At 37.4% G+C, this 21,001-nt stretch overlaps 1 protein-coding gene across 1 annotated transcript in view; it reads left to right on the forward strand.

Moving 5' to 3' along the window:
* The window catches only part of Myh15 (myosin heavy chain 15), a 167,664-nt gene that overhangs the window by 60,978 nt on the left and 85,685 nt on the right, over positions 1–21,001 (forward strand). The window contains exons 14-19 of the mRNA XM_021185004.3: positions 525–695; positions 8,048–8,224; positions 15,020–15,152; positions 17,709–17,776; positions 18,638–18,725; positions 20,736–20,853. Coding sequence (XP_021040663.2) covers positions 525–695; positions 8,048–8,224; positions 15,020–15,152; positions 17,709–17,776; positions 18,638–18,725; positions 20,736–20,853 — 755 coding nt within the window. The remainder of the gene's footprint in view (positions 1–524; positions 696–8,047; positions 8,225–15,019; positions 15,153–17,708; positions 17,777–18,637; positions 18,726–20,735; positions 20,854–21,001) is intronic.

The following is a 21,001-nucleotide window of genomic DNA, read 5'->3' on the forward strand; positions in this document are numbered from 1 at the left end:
AGCAATCCGCCTGCCTCTGCCTCCCGAGTGCTGGGATTAAAGGCATGCGCCACCACGCCCCACTTCTGTGAATTTTTAATCATAGTTTAATTGAACATTACTTTATTGAAATAGTCATTAGTTTGGAGATATATCTGAAGGAGACAGGGACTTAGCTGAGCACTTTTAATGGTTAAGTATTATTACCATCTTCCAGCTGCATATGTAGCAGAGGATGGCCTAGTTGGTCACCAATGGGAGGAGAGACCCTTGGTCCTGTGAAGGCTCTATGCCCCAGTATAGGGGAATGCCAGGGCCAGGAAGTGGGAGTGGCTCTATGGTGAGCCTGGGGAGGGGGAAGTGGGTAGGAGGAAGGGGCTTTCAGAGGGGGAAACCAGGAAAGGGGATAACATTTGAAATGTAAATAAAGAAAATATCTAATAAAAAGTATTCTTGTCATCATGTGATGGTAACTATGATTTTTTTCTCATTAACATGTATTCTTGCAAGTGGAATTTTTAACCCTCTTTCCTACCTATTTATAGTACAATAGTCTTGAGCAACTCTGCATCAATTTTACCAATGAAAAGTTACAACAGTTTTTCAATCAGCAACTGTTTATTCTGGAGCAAGAAGAATACAGGAAAGAGGGCCTTGACTGGCTGTCCATTGACTATGGTCTGGATGTGCAAGCCTGCATAGATCTCATTGAGAAGGTACAGTATACATATATTTATCTTCCTTGTCCATTTTTATTTACAAACTATCACAGCTTATCATGATGATCCATCTCGGGAAGAGGCCTCGGTTAGGAGATGAGGAGTGGGTCTGGAAGGCTCCACCCATTCTCTCCTGGTGGCCTTTGTGTGCGAGATCCATGACATTGCAGCTAAACTTTCCTGTAACCTGCCATAATCCATCATGGGTAACACAGCCTGTCTGTACATTTGTAGCTTATGCATGATATCCATTGTTAAAATGCAGGAGGGCTTGTTTAAGATCCAATGGACAAGCTCTGTTTCTCTCAAGGGAAAGACAGAGCTGAAAATATGAACTCTGCACCATCTCCTCATTAACAATGAGTATACCCACATCCAGGAAAGCTTAAGGGAATTTGATAAATTTATCTGCAGGTAAACAACTGATCTAAATTCTCAAAGTTGATACCAAGCAGAATATTATTTGTTCATTTAATTGGGCCAGTACCAGTTAGTTTAAGTAATTTATGACAGTGTTTTCATGGCTTGTTAAATTAACTGTAGTATATGGTTTCTGAATTGTATGAGGTCTCCCTCTCTGCTATATGATATGGGTTTTGGTAGAAGGGTTCCTGGTCTCTTTTCTGTTTCCTTGTCTACCACAACAAGCATTGTCACATAGTAGTAACTCTGTGACTTTTCTTGTTTTTATCAGGAACTGCAGTACTCTTTGGAGACAAGTCTAAGCAGGCCAAAGACTTTGCCTTCCTGAAAGCTCTAATACTCTAACCTTTGATTGTCATCAGCCCTGTCAGGAAGGATTCAGAAATTAAATAAATGCAATGTTTTGTGCAGATAATCAAGGTTTTAGATAAAAAAATCCTATTATTCTTAAAAGGAACAAACATCACATTGATTTACTTTAGTCAGTGAACTTCCCAGTGGGGAGGAAAGGTTGAGTAAAAAAAAAATGGATTCCCAATATCACTACAAACTTGTTAAAGTAATAGTAATAAACTAACCATACTACTTTAGTGAATTGAATTGTGAGTGTGTTGGTGTGTGTGTATTTGTGTGTGTGTTGGTGTATGTTGGTATGTGTGCACATGTGTATGTTGGTGTGTGTGCATATGTGTGTGTTGATGTGTGTATGTGTGTGTGTGTATACACATGCATGTTGGTTTTCTGACTAGAGATAAAACAGAGCTTCAGACTGGCACAGAGAAAGAAAAGCTTAATTTTTTGCAACTGTCACTTCTGTCACCTGCTGACACTGCTGATAAGAAGGCACTATTTTCAAATAGAAAGGAGAGATGTAGAGAGTTTTTAGACCGTGGTAGGTCAATGTCACTGACTTTCATTTGACCTGAGGTTATTGCCTCATTTATTCTGGCCTTGAGTCCTCCAAGAATATATTCTAGCAATGTCGATCTAATTTCCTGTTGGTTTTCTACTGGTTTGATAAAATGTGAAAAAAATATTGACCAGGTGATAGAAAGCAAAGGTAAGTCCTCAACTACTTCAAAGAACTCAGGTCAGATTAATAGCAAGAACTCTTTTGAAAAATACAAAATTTTGAAAAGATCCAGCACATCAATTTGGAGAGAAAATTGTTTATATAATAGTAAAACTTAGTTCTTGATATAGAATAACTTATGGAAAATTTTAAATTCAAAGTAACTACTGTACTTCAACATATCCAAAATATGCTGTACTGTACATCTGCTGAATATTTATAGGCAGAAGAATTTTCTTTTTTTCCTCCCTAATTCATTTCCCTATGCTTTCAGAGACAGGCAAACCATGATCCTCCATCTCTGCCTCCTTCAGTTTTTCCTCTATGAACTTGAGATAAGGAGCTCAATGCAGTAAGGGTCATGCAACACAATGTGGAGTCAGACAGACCCGTTCTTTGTCCCTGCCATTGGCAGTTTAGCTTCACTATCAACTGGATCGTCTATGACCACCTCAAACTGTAGTTCCTTGGAACTATGATGAAGCCTATGTCAATTTCATGCACAGCATGAATATTTATTTCTTTATAACAGTTGTCTGGTCTCCCCTTCTTGGAAGGTTTCCAGACCACCACAACACAGAACAACCATGTTCTCCAGAAGGTATTGCTCTATATTGGTTTATTAACTCATGGGATGATATTACAGTTATTTTAAAGTGCATCAAGGTATCTTTTTTTTTTTAGGTTATCTTATTTGTTTATTTTTAAGGCATTTTAAAATTAGATATTTTCTTCATTTACATTTCAAATGCTATCCCCAAAGCCTCCTATACCCTCCCCCTGCCCTGCTCCCTAACCCACCCACTCCTGTTTCCTGGCCCTGGCATTCCCCTGTATTGGGACATATGATCTTCGCAATACCAACAACAATATGAACTAAGCAGTACCCCCTCCCCCCAGAGCTGTGTCTCTAGTTGCATATGTAGCAGAAGATGACCTAGTCGGCCATCAATGGGAGGAGAAGCCCTTGGTATCTTTTAAAATATGAGTTTTTTACCTTTTAAAATATGAGTTTCTTGTGTTTTGCATTGGTGGTCAACCAATTAGCTGGACTTGAAAAATTATTTTTCAAACATAAAAGTTGCATGTTTTTATGTTTACAAAAATATTTGACTCATACTGAATTTACCATATATTTTTAGTAGCAAGCTTAGCTATTAATTTATTTCTTCAAGCTTACAGTGACCTCCTTCCATGTAAATGCTGTGAACAAACCTATTATAGGATTAATTCACACTTGTTTTATTGCTGAAATATTGTAGTCCAGAAGTTAATTTACTTACTAAAGTATTATCATACAATTACATATTTATGGCTATGTATAAGGCTTCGTTAAAGAGATTATCCCTCTTATTTCTTGACAAATATTCCAAGTTTTGTGCTTGAGAGCTTGTTACTCTTTCAGTATGTCTTCAAAGACTCTAATATTCTCCCGTAGGATTAAGATAAGGTTTTAGAATTATATTGGCTTCTAGAGAAAATTCACTTCAGGTTTTACCATCATAATAAATGCTGAGTGTGTTACACAGTGGATTATATTATTAAACTTACATGCCTCAGTTGGTCCAAATGAACATTTATTCTCCTACATTTGCCTATTTACCTTTTCATTAGTTCTTTGAAAGTCTTCTAGGATGTGTTTCGATCACACCCATCCCTCACCTAACTCTTCCAGATCCATCATTCTTCCCTATCCACCCAAATTTTAAAATTTGTCTTTTGCTTTTTAATCCTTCAAGAGCAGTATGTGTTCCCAAACTATTCTTGAACATGTGTTCTTCTGCTGGAACATGGTTGTCCTACCAGTGGCTACATTCCTACATAAAACTCATTGTCCCTTTCCCAGCTACTAACAATCCCAATAGGTCCACGGCGAGGGATGGATTAGCTTCTTTTTTGGAATAAGTTCTGATTGCTGCTATACAGTGATATGCTGTCAGACAATGACTTTCCATATCAGTAGGCAGCAAATATTCCAAAATTTTTCTTAAATATTTTAAACCCTGGTAATGTCCCAGCATTAAATAGATATTTCAGTCTCCAAAGAGATATTCTTTGGTTATACTAATTTTGCTATTTTAGTATGAAATAATTAACATTAGTATCTGGTTATATCTTATTTGCCTGCAGATTTTTTTTTAAATATATAGCTTCATGCTTTTTTTTTCAGGTTGTCTATTGTTCCCAACCAAGTGGCCTAGGTTCCAGAATTTAAACTTCTCCACATTGAAGCATGTGTTCAGTGTTCACCCATTAATTAACTGTTCACTGGACGTCCTGAAGATTTAAACCAAGAGTGATAGGGAGTATAGCCCTGAAAGATATCATCTTTCTACTTAAGAAATTTCTCTTATAATTGAAAAGATGGCTTAAAACTAAGACTTTCCCCCACTACACAGATAAATCTACTATTCAGTTAGGTGTATCTTCACCCTGTTTCTGAGGCATGAATAACCCTAGGTCATGTGGATGGATGAACATGCAGCTTCTAACACTGAGCAGAGTAGATTGACAACGTCTTTTTCATGGTGTTTGTATTTTCTTCATATTTTTAGGAATTTGACACCCCATACAGTTGAGGTCAGATGAAGGCTGCTGCCAGAACAGAATGAGTAAGTAAGGACTAAGGAAGGCAGGCTCTGAGGCAATAGGGCGATTTTCAATTTCTGCAGGAGGATGGGAAGATCATGTCTAATTACACTGCTAAGAAAGACTAGATGCTCAGGCCCTTTACCTGGTACATCCAATATGAAGGGTGATTTGCTAGAGGACCTAATCCAGGGTGTACAGTGGGAGAGGAACTTATGATTGGGGTACCTAAGCCCTTCTTGGTTTTCTCCAGCTGTCAAGGAACACAACTGTGGCAGATCTAAATTATCACACAGTAATGTGCAGATAATCAACCTAATTAATAAGTGCAAAATGGCTTTTAAAATTGCTAAATGTAAAATAACCATATTAAAAGACACAGAAAGAGAAAGGTCCACAATGACCAGAAAATTGGAGGTTGCCTGTGCATGTAGGAATCGAAAGTCCAGACAAGAAAGGGGCAATATTTAGGCTGGATCTTCAGGAATGGTTGTTAATTTCAAGTTAAGATAGATAAATAGTGAGACGATGTGAGAACAGGCAAGCACAAACACATGGAGATAGGAAAGTTCTCCTCGGAAATGTCATGTCCCTACTTGGAGCCTGTAATATTCAAAAAGAAATGCCTAAGGGAAAAGGAAGGACAGATGGTGAAGGACTTTTAATGAATTTATTTCTTACTTTAAGCAATGGAAGTAAGATGGGTTCTGAGCCTAGCAATAGAGCAGTTGATATTTAATCTACTATAGAAAAAGAATGGTGGGAGGATACCTGAGAAATCAAAAGGTCTTGAGCCAGAGGCAGCAGAAATGCCGGTAATAAAACAGTGATTGTGAAAGATTTTTGAGAGAGAGAGAGAGAGAGAGAGAGAGAGAGAGAGAGAGAGAGAGAGAGAGAGAGAGAGAGGGAGAGGGAGAGAAGAGGGAGAGACAGAGACAGAGAGAGACAGACAGAGAGAGACAGAGAGGCCATAGTACCAGCATTCTGAGTCATAGAAAGAGATTCAAACCATCTACTGTGAAATATAGGTGTAATATAATTTATTATCAACTTGATGCCTCAAAGCATATCTGTGAGGAATTATCTAGATTAACATTATCCTCTGAGAATGTCTGTGACAGATTCTTTTGATTGGGTTAATTAATATGGAAAGAGCCATCTTAATTGTGAGTGATAACTAGCGTCTACACAATACTCTAAAGAAGACCTTGAAGACAATAGTTTGCCCTTTTTCAGTGCTGTAAAACAATTACATTTTAAGCCAGGCAGTGGTGGCACATGCCTTTAATCCCAGCATTTGGGAGGCAGAGGCAGAGGCAGGTAGATTTCTGAGTTCAAGGCCAGCCTGGTCTACAGTCCAGGACAGCCAGGGCTACACAGAGAAAACCTGTCTCAAACAAAACAAAAACAAAACAAAAGCATTGCATTTTAAGGTGTAAATCTAGTTGGTTTATATCAACCTTCTGCTCACTATGTCAGTTTTGACTTCATTAGGGACCAGAGCCTCTTCAGGTGTGGATACTGTGAACAATGCCTGTCCTTATGAGGCTTTGCCATAGCCCTCTTGTTAACAGGCTTCCACTTAGTAGATGTTTCTGTTTTTTAAATGAGTCATCCCAGCCTTGGCTGTTGTTTGATAGGAAACTACACAGTATGAGATGGAATTTGCTCTTCCAAATTTCCAAGTGATTGCACGTGTGCATGAGTTCATCAGCTCTTTAAGTTATGGCATTCCACTTTTCTTTTTTCCTCTCCTGCTTTTCTTCATCGTGCTTATTTCTCCCGTTGCCAAGAACTCACAAAGCCAAGTATTTTATGTACAAGATGGGCATTTACTTTACATCGGATGCTTTGTGCTGACAACACCTCTTTTTTTCACTGCTTTTCGAGTCTTGGAATAAATGGAAGAGACAAAAATTACTTTTGGAATGTCCAATGTACTGTCTATAAAATGTATACTGTGGGTCCATAAGAAAAAAAAAATGAAGGATAGAAAATCTGGGATCTGCTAGATGGCTTAGTGTATAAAAATGCTTGTCACAGAAGCCTGGCTATCCATTCTGATCTATGGACCCATTGAAGCCACACAAATGTGGAATAAAAGAATCCACTCTACAAGGTTGTCCTACAGCCTACACACACACACACACACACACACACACACACACACACACAGACAGACACACACACAGACACACACCACACACAGACACACACACACACAGAGACACAGAGACACACCACACACACACACACACACACAGACACACAGACACCACACACACACACACACACACACACACACACACACACACACACACTGAGGCATGTGTATGTCTATCTCCCTGTAAAGCAAGTACACAATACTAACAATTTTTCAAGCTAAAGTATGGAAAACTTTACACATATATTCACATGTGTGTGTATTAGAGTGACAAATAATTACAATTTCTATTTTCAAATATCTGATGAATTATTATGTGGAATAAGAATGAAACTCATTCCTGTGGTTCCGGTGATCTATTTAAAAGAAGGAATTTTAAGCATAAATAAAGTTTGTTTTAATACATTGTATATCCAGAACCTTGACTCTGGTGTGATTTGTCTTTCTGAAAACACTTACGCATAAGCTCTTGCCCTTAAAATGTAGCTCTGATGGGAATTCAAGGATCTATTAGGAAAATTAGAACAGATCCTCAGTGTCTCCTCCAGATTCAAGAGTGAAAAGGGCTGGAGAGAGTCACAAGACCTGTGCTCTTGCAACAAGTAATCTTGTTCTTAGTGGTTATGGGCTCATATTGCACCTGTTTTCTAACGAGTTACATATCTTTTTAGCTACATCCTTCAGGGCTGGAGCCTATGTCTAAATCACATTGCCTTATCTCTAATCATCTGAAATAGTGAGGGATCTTGGAAAACAATTCAAAGTTATTTAGATAGTGAATAGGTAAATAATATTAAATATATATTTTCTACTTTACACAATTTCTTCAGAGCACACACATGGAACTAAGTTAATTCTTTCATAGTTATTTTCTCATTTCGCCTATTTATCTCTGTTCCACATGAATATTATTACAGTGTGAAGCTCACCGCTGCTGCTTGTGTCAGCATGACACTTCAGGTAATACATATTTACAGGACACATGGTGTGATTGGCTTGTTCTTTTCAACTGAGTTCTTTGTGATAGATTTATATCGACATACTACCGGAAACACTCTTTTCTGATGGTTTTTACAACTTAGTCTTATTCCTCTCCCGCAGCCCATGGGCATCCTTTCCATCCTTGAAGAGGAATGTATGCTTCCTAAAGCTACTGAGAAGACGTTCAAGACCAAACTCTTTGACCACCATTTTGGGAAGTCAGCTTACTTCCAGACACCCACATCTTCTGAGAAGAACTTTGAAGTTCACTTTGAACTTGCTCATTATGCAGGAGTGGTGAGTTAGTCCTACATTTCCAGGCCCACATTTTCTGGTCTCTACATTAAATGAATTTGTCTAAAATCCCCAGCTAATATTTTTTAGTATTGTTTAGATTAAATGATAAGATGAAAAAGAACATCTCAGTGCCAGAAAAGAGGTGGTGTCACTTTTAGTGATCAGGAAATGGCATATTAATACTAACATAGTTTTTACACAAATGTCAGAAATCTCAATGTAAACTCTTTCATCGGCTCTCAAACATGGTAACTGTAGGAAGGCCTAGAGACCATTAAAGTCATGGGATATCTCCGCTTGTTTGTCTTTCTGTTAACTTGACATTGTGTTAGTGATTGCAGAAATTATGTTTTAAAAAAGAGATAGTGTAATGGTCTCTAAATTTTTGCAAAAAAAAAAAAACAATTTTTAATGATCCATCTTGACTCTCCAATGATTTTTCCTTTTTATTGCCAGTGATTATAAGAGAGCAGATATATCTCCAGTGAATGATGACAATATACATCAACCTAAGATGATCTCCCAAGTGTTCTCAGAGAATTTTCTTCTTGATATCGTGAAATATAGTTGTAACAATATGTAAAATACCACTATATTTGCTAACTTGGTCTGAGTACTCACTATATATCAGAGAGAATAGAATCGTCTTTTTTAGTGCTGCCTATAAAAGTTGCCAATATAAAATATTTCTAATGGAGATAAAGGTCAACCCATTCTTCCTTGGTTCCTTTTTCTGTCCTTCCCTTTTTATCTGTCAGATCTTTTTATTTTATTTTCCTTTGAAAATGTTACTTTATTTTTTGGGGTTTTTTTTTTTCTTTTTTTTATTAGGTATTTTCCTCATTTGAATTTCCAATGCTTTCCAAAAGGTCCCCAATACACTCCCCTCCCAACTCCCCTACCCACCCACTCCCACATTTTGGCCCTGGCATTCCCCTGTACTGGGGCATATATAGTTTGCAAGTCCTATGGGCCTCTCTTTCCAGTGATGACCTACTAGGTCATTTTTGATACATATGCAGCTAGAGTCAAGAGCTCTGGGGTACTGGTTAGTTCATAATGTTGTTCCACCTATAGGGTTGCAGATCCCTTTAGCTCCTTGGGGACTTTCTCTAGCTCCTCCATTGGGGGCCCTGTGATCCATTCAATAGCTGACTGTGAGCATCCACTTCTGTGTTTGCTAGGCCCCAGCATTGTCTCCCAAGAGACAGCTATATCTGGGTCCTTTCAGCAAAATCTTGCTAGTGTATGCAATGGTGTCAGCCTTTGGAAGCTGATTATGGGATGGATCCCTGGATATGGCAGTCTTTAGATGGTCCATCCTTTAGTCACAGCTCCAAACTTTATCTCTGTAACAATTTCCATGGGTGTTTTGTTCCCAATTCTAAGAAGGGGCACAGTGTCCACACTTTGGTCTTCGTTCTTCTTGAGTTTCATGCATTTAACAAATTGAATCTTATATCTTGGGTATCCTAAGTTTTTGGGCTAATATCCACTTATCAGTGAGTACATATTGTGTGAGTACCTTTGTGATTGTGTTACCTCACTCAGGATGATGCCCTCCAGGTCCATCCATTTGCCTAGGAATTTCATAAATTCATTCCTTTTAATAGGTGAGTAGTACTCCATTGTGTAAATGTACCACATTTTCTGTATCCATTCCTTTGTTGAGGGGCATCTGGGTTCTTTCCAGCTTCTGGCTATTATAAATAAGGCTGCTATGAACATAGTGGAGCATGTGTCCTTCTTAACAGTTGGAACATCTTCTGGATATATGCCCAGGAGAGGTATTGCTGGATCCTCTGGTAGTGTTATGTCCAATTTTCTGAGGAACTGCCAAACTGATTTCCAGAGTGGTTGTACAAGCTTGCAATCCCACCAACAATGAAGGAGTGTTCCTCTCTCTCCACATCCTCAACAGCATCTGCTGTCACCTGAATTTTTGATCTTAGCCATTCTGACTGGTGTGAGGTGGAATCTCAGGGTTGTTTTGAGTTGCATTTCCCTGATGATTAAGGATGTTGAACATTTTTTCAGGTGCTTCTTTGCCATTTGGTATTCCTCAGGTGAGAATTCTTTGTTCAGTTCTGAGTCCCATTTTTTAATGGGGTTATTTGATTTTCTGGAGTCCACCTTCTTGAGTTCTTTATATATATTGGATATTAGTCCCCTATCTGATTTAGGATAGGTAAAGATCCTTTCCCACTCTGTTGGTGGTCTTTTTGTCTTATTGACGGTGTCTTTTGCATTGCAGAAGCTTTGCAACTTTATGAGTTCCCATTTATCGATTCTCGATCTTACAGCACAAGCCTTTGCTGTTCTATTCAGGAATTTTTCCCCTGTACCCATATCTTCGAGGCTTTTCCCTACTTTCTCCTCTATAAGTTTCAGTGTCTCTGGTTTTATGTGGAGTTCCTTAATCCACTTAGATTTGACCTTAGTACAAGGAGATAGAAATGGATCAATTCACATTCTTCTACATGATAACCGCCAGTTGTGCCAGCACCATTTGTTGAAAATGCTGTCTTTTTTCCACTGGATGGTTTTAGCTCCCTTGTCAAAGATCAAGTGACCATAGGTGTGTGGGTTCTTCTCTGGGTCTTCAATTCTGTTCCATTGGTCTACTTGTCTGTCATTATACCAGTACCATGCAGTTTTTATCACAATTGCTCTGTAGTACAGCTTTAGGTCAGGCAGAGGTTCTTTTATTCTTGAGAAGAGTGTTTGCTATCCTAGGTTTTTTGATGTTCAAGATGAATTTGCAGATTGCCCTTTCTAATTCGTTGAAGAATTGAGTTGGAATTTTGATGGGGATTGCATTGAATCTGATCTCTAGATTGCTTTTGGTATGATAGCCATTTTTACAATGTTGATCCTGCCAATCCATGAGCATGGGAGGTCTTTCCATCTTCTGAGATCTTCGTTAATTTCTTTCTTCAGAGACTTGAAGTTCTTGTCATACAGATCTTTCACTTGCTTAGTTAGAGTCACGCCAAGGTATTTTATATTGTTTGTGACTATTGAGAAGGGTGTTGTTTCCCTAATTTCCTTCTCAGCCTGTTTATCCTTTGTGTACAGAAAGGCCATTGACTTGCTTGAGTTAATTTTATATCCAGCTACTTCATTGAAGCTGTTTATCAGGTTTAGGAGTTCTCTGGTGGAATTTTTAGTGTCACTTATATATACTATCATATCATCTGCAAAGAGTGATATTTTGACTTCTTCTTTTCCAATTTGTATCCCCTGGATCTCCTTTTGTTGTCTAATTGCTCTGGCTAGGACTTCAAGTACAATGTTGAATAGGTATGGAGAAAGTGGACAGCCTTGTCTAGTCCCTGATTTTAGAGGGATTGCTTCAAGCTTCTCACCATTTACTTTGATGTTGGCTACTGGTTTGCTATAGATTGCTTTTATCATGTTTAGGTATGGGCCTTGAATTCCTGATCTTTCCAAGACTTTTATCATGAAGGGCTGTTGGATTTTGTCAAAGGCTTTCTCAGCATCTAATGAGATGATCATGTGGTTTTTGTCTTTGAGTTTGTTTATATACTGGATTACATTGATGGATTTCCGTATATTGAACCATCCTTGCATCCCTGGGATGAAACCTACTTGGTCAGGATGGATGATTGTTTTGATGTGTTCTTGGATTCGGTTAGCGAGAACTTTATAGGATTTTTGCATTGATATTCATAAGGGAAATTGGTCTGAAGTTCTCTATCTTTGTTGGGTCTTTTTTTGGTTTAGCTATCAGAGTAATTGTGGCTTCATAGAATGAGTTGGGTAGAGTACCTTCTGTTTCTATTTTGTGGAATAGTTTGTGAAGAACTGGGATTAGATCTTCATTGAAGGTCTGATAAAACTCTGCACTAAACCCATCTGGTCCTGGGCTTCTTTTGGTTGGGAGACTATTAATGACTGCTTCAATTTCTTTAGGGGATATGGGACTGTTTAGATCATTAACCTGATCTTGATTTAACTTTGGTACCTGGTATATGTCTAGAAATTTGTCCATTTCATCTAGCTTCTCCAGTTTTGTTGAGTATAGCCTTTTGTAGAAGGATCTGATGCTGTTTTGGATTTCTTCAGGATCTGTTGTTATGTCTCCCTTTTCATTTCTGATTTTGTTAATTAGAATACTTTCCCTATACCCTCTAGTGAGTCTGGCTAAGGGTTTATCTATCTTGTTGATTTTCTCAAAGAAACAGCTCCTCGATTGGTTGATTCTTTGAATAGTTCTTCTTGTTTCCACTTGGTTGATTTCACCCCTGAGTTTGATTATTTCCTGCTGTCTACTCCTTTTGGGTGAATTTGCTTCCTTTTGTTCTAGAGCTTTTAGGTGTGTTGTCAAGCTGCTAATGTGTGCTCTCTCTAGTTTCTTTTTGGATGCACTCAGAGCTATGAGTTTTCCTCTTAGAAATGCTTTCAGTGTGTCCCATAAGTTTGGGTATGTTATGGCTTCATTTTCATTAAACTCCAAAAAGTCCTTAATTTCTTTCTTTATTCTTTCCTTGACCAAGGTATCATTGAGAAGAGTGTTGTTTAGTTTCCACGTGTGTGTTGGCTTTCTATTATTTATTTTGTTATTGAAGATCAGCCTTAGTCCATGGTGATCTGATAGGATGCATGGGACAATTTCAATATTTTTGTATATGTTGAGGCTTGTTTTGTGGCAAATATGTGGTCAATTTTGGAGAAGGTACCATGAGGTGCTGAGAAGAAGGTATATCCTTTTGTTTTAGGATAAAATGTTATGTAGATATCTTTCAGATCCATTTGTTTCATAACCTCTGTTAGTTTCACTGTGTCTCTGTTTAGTTTCTGCTTCCATGATCTGTCCATTGGTGAAAGTGGTGTGTTGAAGTCTCCCACTATTATTGTGTGAGGTGCAATGTGTGCTTTGAGCTTTACTAAAGTATCTTTAATGAATGTGGCTGCCCTTGTATTTGGAGCATAGTTATTCAGAATTGATAGCTCCTGTTGGAGGATTTTACCTTTGATGAGTATGAAGTGCCCTTCCTTGTCTTTTTTGATGACTTTTGGTTGGAAGTTGATTTTATTAGATATTAGGATGGCTACTCCAGCTTGTTTCTTCCTACCATTTGCTTGGAAAATTGTTTTCCAGCCTTTTTTTCTGAGGTAGTGTCTATCTTTTTCTCTGAGATGAGTTTCCTGTAAGCAGCAAAATGTTGGGTCCTGTTTGTGTAGCCAGTCTGTTAGTCTATGTCTTTTTATTGGGGAGTTGAGTCCATTGATATTAAGAGATATTAGGGAGAAGTAATTGTTGCTTCCTTTTATTTTTGTTGTTAGAGTTGGCATTCTGTTCTTGTGGCTGTCTTCTTTTAGGTTTGTTGAGGGATTACCTTCTTGCTTTTTCTAGGACGTGGATTCCGTCCTTGTATTGGTTTTTTTTTTTTCTGTTATTATCCTTTGAAGGGTTGGATTCGTGGAAAGATAATGTGTGAATTTGGTTTTAGCGTGGAATACTTTGGTTTCTCCATCTATGGTAATTGAGAGTTTGGCTGGGTATAGTAGCCTGGGCTGGAATTTTTGTTCTCTTAGTTTCTGTATAACATCTGTCCAGGCCCTTCTGGCTTTCATAGTCTGGTGAAAAATCTGGTGTAATTCTGATAGGCTTGCCTTTATATTTTACTTGACCTTTTTCCCTTACTGCTTTTAGTATTCTATCTTTATTTAGTGCATTTGTTGTTCTGATTATTATGTGTCGGAAGGAATTTCTTTTCTGGTCCAGTCTATTTGGAGTTCTGTAGGCTTCTTGTATGTTCATGGGTATCTCTTTCTTTAGGTTTGGGAAGTTTTCTTCTATAATTTTGTTGAAGATATTCACTGGTCCTTTGAGTTGGAAATCTTCATTCTCTTCTACTCCTATTATCCGTAGGTTTGGTCTTCTCATTGTGTCCTGGATTTCCTGGATGTTTTGAGTTAGGATCTTTTTGGATTTTGTATTTTCTTTGATTGTTGTGTCGATGTTCTCTATGGAGTCTTCTGCACCTGAGATTCTCTCTTCCATCTCTTGTATTCTGTTGCTGATGCTTGCATCTATGATTCCAGATTTCTTTTCTAGGGTTTCTACTCCAGTGTTGCCTCAATTTGTGTTTTCTTTATTGTGTCTTTTCTTTTTAGGTCTTGGATGGTTTTATTCAATTCCATCACCTGTTTGGTCTGGTTTTCCTGCAATTCTTTAAGGGATTTTTGTGCTTCCTCTTTAATGTCTTCTACCTGTTTAGCAGTGTTCTCCTGTATTTCTTTAAGTGTGTTATTAAAGTCCTTCTTGATGTCCTCTACCATCATCATGAGATATGCTTTTAGATCCGGGTCTAGCTTTTCAGGTTTGTTGGGGTGCCGTGGAATGGGCGAAGTGGGAGTGCTGGGTTCTGATGATGGTGAGTGGTCTTGGTTTCTGTTAGTAAGATTACTATGTTTACCTTTCGCCATCTGGTAATCTCTGGAGTTAGTTGTTATAGTTGTCTCTGTTTAGAGATTGGAGCAGAGGCTGTGTTCCACTCACCAGAAGTCTTAAGGTCCCGTGGCGGGTGTCCTGGGTAACTGGCGGGTGTCAGCTGACTGCGCCCTAGCTACCCGAAGGGGCGAAAATGTAACATTTAAAAAAATCTACTTGGGATACATGACAGCCTTCTGGAATATTTCTCAATATTGTTAGTAAATTAATACAAAAGGATACAATTTGTGGAATTTTTAAAAGCAATGTACAATTTTCCATATTAATGTATACCTTTTCTTATTTTATTACCTGAAACCCATGCCTTTCCAAAGGTCCCTTATAATATCAGTGGTTGGATTGGAATGAACAAAGGGCTTCTTAATGAAACAGTGGTGGCTCTATTTCAGAAGTCTTCCAACAAAGTCCTGGCGAGTCTCTTTACAAAGGACATCATTGCTGGTAGTGGTAAGTTAGTTTTCATACAAGTTTTACCTTCATCTCAGATTGATTGGTGGCCTGGCTTCTGCATGGATCCTTTTTACTTTCTCTTATAAGACTTTCTGTTTTCTGTGATGTCTTTCCTGCCCTAGAGTGTTTATGACTAGTCCATGCTTTTCTCTAGACTTACCTACAAAAGAGAAAAATAACAACATAGCTTGATGCATGGTTTGGGGTCAATAATTCTCAAATATATATCAAAGACCAATCTGGCTTTATGAATCTTAGTTGGATTTATTGGTTGGAAGTTTAAAGCAGAACAAAATAAAAAAGATTCATGTAACACTAAACACAACATGAGTAAGAGGTGCTATTCATAGCCAGAGACAAAAGGATGATGTGCAAAATTGGAAGTTATTGAGACAGCCTTGTTAATTATACCTGGCATTTATTTTATGTGAACATGGTTTGAATAGTTGGCTGACTGTATTTGCCTAGGACTTGGCAACTTGCTCAGAGTTAGTTATAATTTGCTTTCTTATTAACTTACAGGCTACATCATACAGAGAAACATTTGAGCAAAATTTAAGAAGTTTTTAGGCAGCTTTGGGTCAAAATTTGTGTGTGTGTGTGTGTGTGTGTGTGTGTGTATCTGTCTGTATTTCTATCTATCTATATATCTATGTATCTATGTATCTATCATCTATCTATCTATCTATCTATCTATCTATCTATCTATCTATCTATCATCTTTGGATTATACAGGTTGAAAAATCAAAATATTTCCCCAAGTCTCTCCATTTTTTTTCTTTGCAAAATGGAAACACTTGGTAAATATTAAATCTAGCAAGTTCACATTCCCTCCACACACATAGGGTGAAGTGTCTCTGTTCTTCTGTCAGTAGCACATGCACTGTCACTTCCTAACATTCTCACCTTTATATTATTTTATACCCAGCTTTACATTAATTCCTGGTCTCTCTTATCCTGATCTAGGCCTCCTAGTTAACATGGTCAAGAAACAGATGAAGAGTTTAGCTTTACTAGATTCTTCAGCACATGATGATATAATTAAGATGCAAGTCTGCTATACTTTTGGCTTTTATCAAAAGGAGATAAAAGTGTTTAATTTCGATAATTTGGGGGAAGTACGGTTACCTTATTCTATTATTAGGTTTTTGTTATTGTTGTTTTCTGTTTTAAGGACTGTGTCTTGACAGTAGCTGGGCTCAAACTTCTTATCATTATACTGCAGTCTCTGAGAAAACCAGGATGACTGAAACAGAATACTGTATTTTCCTTTTGTCTCAGTCTTTTACGGTGTCTAAAGTTGGTGAGATAGTGACTGCATAGTTTACAGTTCTTAGTTGGCTAATTGTCTGACAATTCATAAAAGAACCAGAGAGGAAGGATGGCCAGATAATTAGAAAGGAATTTGGAGTCTGTATGTTCAAGGTGTGCTGCATTCTTTTCATCCAGAAGGGAAGGATGGAAGGGAAAGGAGGAACTTTGAAAAAAAAAACTTATTCTAGCACTTCTTGTAAATAATTGCTTCTAAAAATTCTAACTCATCCTCACATTAAATTGTCCACAAATATCCTTACTTTCTCATGACAAGTTGTTGTATTTTAGACCAAAGTTATAGTTTCAAAATGTTGTCAGGTCCCATTTATAAACAGGTAAAATGGTGTACACAGAAGTCATGTGATCCACTTAAAGGGCATAAGCCTCCCAAAAGGACATTAATGATTAAATTTCATGGCATATATCTCTACAGAGTTACTATTCAGATTCACAAAATATGTGTTTAAGCTTTCTCTACTAACTGGTGTCCTGTAGTGTCCAGATTTCCAGTGGCTTTTGTCTTTTCTGCTATTGTTGATCTGAGTGGGTTAGAGCTACAAAGCTGTTTGTTAGATATTTTAACTTAGTGTTAATTCTTTTGCTTCAGTAGTAAGGAATGGGAAATAGATTTGCCTTTTTAAATAAACCTTGAAAGCACTTGGGTGTTGCCATAAGCAGTCAATGTAGGAAAATTTAAAAGATCAATGTAAAAGCACCTATCTTATCACACAGTAGGTAGTGATTAATAACATTTTGGTTTGCAGGTCTCCCAAGATGTTTCATTTGCAGTCAATTATAATCTCACTGTGCTTAACACAACCAAGATAATGATATCCAGAATAGATATTCTGTAACTTCTCTTAAAATAAAACTTAAAATATTTCCATATTTGTTATATGATCTACGAAATCATTTTCAAGCTTGGAGTATTCTACTGTATGATATTTATTCATAATTTAACACATCTTAATAGACATTCCCTAAGTTCACTTTTGCTCAAAAATTTCCACAGTGACTAGATAATGGTTGAGTTAGGATCTGTATATAGATTTCTGATTATTTCTTTAGGGAGAAACATCATAGGCATTTTGTGAAGCATATACATGTTCCTAAAGGTTTTTGGTACATATTATCATGTTTTAAAAACTTGTATGAATTTGTTTTTATCCAGACTGTTATAACATTATATATTTGGGAAAAAAGTTTTTAAATTTTCTTTTTTCTTTTTTGCTTTTTAAGCTACACAGTTTGGTGAGAAGACACACAAGAAAGGAACATCTTTCCAATTGATTACATCTCTCCATAAAGTAATTTACATCCTTTAAGTTGGTTAAGTAATTATTATTATTCCGTGTGTGTATGATGTGTGTGAACATGCATGCCATAGCACTCATGTGGAGGTCTGAGAACAGCGCTGCGAACTCAGTTCTCTCCTATCATTATGTGGGTTCTGGGGATCAAGCTAAGGTGACTAGGCTTTCATGGAAAGGACATTTCCACTAAGGTGGAAAAGATGGAGCTATCTTGTTATTGTGTAGGGCTTTAGAAGTCACTAGTGGTGCACTGACTTGGTGCTTTGGTCAGCCCTCACTATTCCTGTGTCTGGTGTGACTCTTGACTCATAGTGACTCCCACTGGGTAGAACTGTTCTTAGGCAATAGGAAGCTAAGCTACCTCAGCATCTACCTCTCCAGAGTTTGGGTCTCCAGTGCCTCAAGAGAGGACTAACTTTGGTGGTGCTGGGTGTATAGAACCAAGCCAAGGCTGAATCAGCACCACAGCCTTTTCTTCCCTTTCTCTATCCTGCTTTCTCCACTCTTTCAAATAAGTGCTTTAAACAATCTTGATAGTGATTCTGAAGTATCTGACCTAGAATAAAGGCTTTGTAAATAGAAAAGTGGAGAAATGACTTCTTTTGTAAAGAAATCTCATTTCTGAGCTTCAAAAGCTACAGCATTCAAATTCAAAGCAGGTGGAAATGATTCACAATGGAACTATGTCTGTTGGGTAAGTATTGACTTGCCACAGGGAAGAAATAATGTGTTTGGTAAGCATGTAATACTATTGAATTCATGTTGTGTATCAGATTCAACTGACAGATTTAGACTTTCCGGGGTTATTTTACAGCTTGAAAAGTGATTTTGTGTTTATTATGGCTTTTATTTTAGGAGAACATAAATAAATTGATGACAGATTTGAAATCAACAGCACCTCATTTTGTGAGATGTATAAATCCTAATAAGAACAAAATTCCAGGTAAGAACTAGACATCTTTACACTTTGCAATAGAGATTGTATTTTGGTTCAGCCCTGTTGAATGTATTTTGAAGAATTATTTACTATTTCCTTTATATATGAGTATATTTTCTCATGGAAAGATGAGAGAAACTGAGATATGAGGTCTCTGGACCCTCATTCAGGCTTATTGAACTTAATTCTTGGTTGTTATACACAAAGATTTCCCAAAGTATGCTTCAAATTAAATTTTTCTTTGAATTTTAGGTTAAAACGTGGATGTGCTTCTATTTAATTCATTAGAAAGAGAAACTATTTTTTAAAGGGATTGAATATTAAATCAGGATGATATTTTAGCACATGAATAGCACTTGCTCTTCATTTTCTAAACTGACCAAAGAGATCATTTCAGAAAAATGTTAAACATTTTCTCTAGTAATCTTTCCAATATTATCTTCCTTAGCATGCCTATTTATGTAATTATGTACTTCTGGATGGTAGATACTTTTGCAGTGAGTTAATGACGGAAGGATATTAATGAGGGAATGGTGGTAATTTTCCCATTTGTAATTCTCAAAAATAATTTCAAATTAAACTATCTGGACCACAGTCCTGAGGTCATAATTTAAAGCTTTTCAGCAAACTCTTTGGAATAATAATATTCTTAGAGCTTTAGTCTGAGGTGCTTAAAGAAACCTATATATGACAAGCACTGTGTCTTGGGAGCATCAAATACTCTTGGAACTCATATCATAATAGTGCTGATTATGATTTGTGTGGGTCTACACTGGCTTGTATTTTTATTAATATACTATAATTAAGAAACTAATCTAATGATCTAATTAGGTAGACTGTGATTTCAAACAATGCTACTGGAATTTTTATATGGAGACATTTCAACATTATAAGTTCATGTGTGTGTGTGTGTGTGTGTGTGTGTGTGTGTGATATTAGGACTTCCACACATTCTAAATAAAGATGCTGTATTTGAGCCACATTCCCAGACTTCAGCTAGGCTTCTGAATGCATCTAAGGGCCCTGCTTTGGTCTAGCAAAGAACACAATCAGCTGCCTCTGAATTTTGGAGCAATTCTGCTACCTATTAACTGAATTCTATTAAATCAATGAGAATTCCATCAAGTTTTCAACAAAATCTTTATGCTATAAAACAATCCTTCGTATGTAATAAAGGGGATGAGTGGGTTTGATCTTAAAGTGTCAGAAGCTTCTAACCACCCCTGACTTGTTATAAAAGATCTAGTCCTTACCATAAGAGGATTGGAGTACTGACATATGGTTTAGCTTAGATCTGTGATCTAAGATACAGAGACATAGCAGACCTTTTGTACAGGGAATGGTCCTTGGCTTTGTCCAAAGTACTTGATGAAGGTCACATATACTGGTCCCTTGGAAGGGTTTTCAAAGGCTTCCATCAGAGATTCCAGCCGACAGCATAGAAGGGCTGCTCTTTTTGAACAAAGTGGTAATAGAGGAATGCTCACACTATAGAATAAATGAAGACACTGGCAATATAATAAGGGGAAAAGGAAGGCCAAATGTGGCCAAATTCAGTCTAGGCTTAAATGCAAACAGAATTTTGTTGTTAGTCCACTTTCCCCTTTCATTTCACATATCCTGCCTGTAGTCCCTCCCTCCTCCTGCTGGAAACGGCAGCTCACTTTTGTGCTCTGATCACCCTCTTTGGCTGCTTTTAGTCATAAAATGCATGGCTTAAATATATGATGTCAGCCATTACAAATAGCCAAATACGTGATCATTTTTATGTTCCTTGAGAAATTGCCTATGATGTCTTCTATATCAGTATGTTGTACATTAGAAAAAATTGTAGGTAAATCATGTCTATAGGATCTTTCCTAGTAGAACGAGTACTGTAAGTGTCATTGGGATGGGAGTTAGTGAAGTCCTGTGAATACTCACGCCCAGAGTACTGAATTAAAATGTTTTTATACCTGAGATGTAGCAATGAAGGTAATATCTGGTATGATAGATGTTTGTATCGCTCTCTTTTAGGTGTAATGGATCCTTTCTTGGTTCTCCAGCAGCTGCGCTGTAATGGTGTCTTAGAAGGAATTAGAGTATGCTGTGAAGCATTCCCAAGTCGGATGCTATATGATGACTTTAAGCAAAGGTAGTCATATATTGGAGGTTCCAAAATTCTAAAGCCTTCTGTTCTGTTTCCTCTGCGTGGAGTGTTTATGCCTACATTGTTCATTTGCTTGGTGTACTCCACTCTATAAACTGAATTTTTTTTTTTTTTTTTTGTGGTGGTGGTGAGA

Source organism: Mus caroli, unplaced genomic scaffold, assembly GCF_978045245.1.
Source record: "Mus caroli unplaced genomic scaffold, Mus_caroli_1 scaffold_17, whole genome shotgun sequence".
Taxonomy (NCBI): Eukaryota; Metazoa; Chordata; class Mammalia; order Rodentia; family Muridae; genus Mus; species Mus caroli.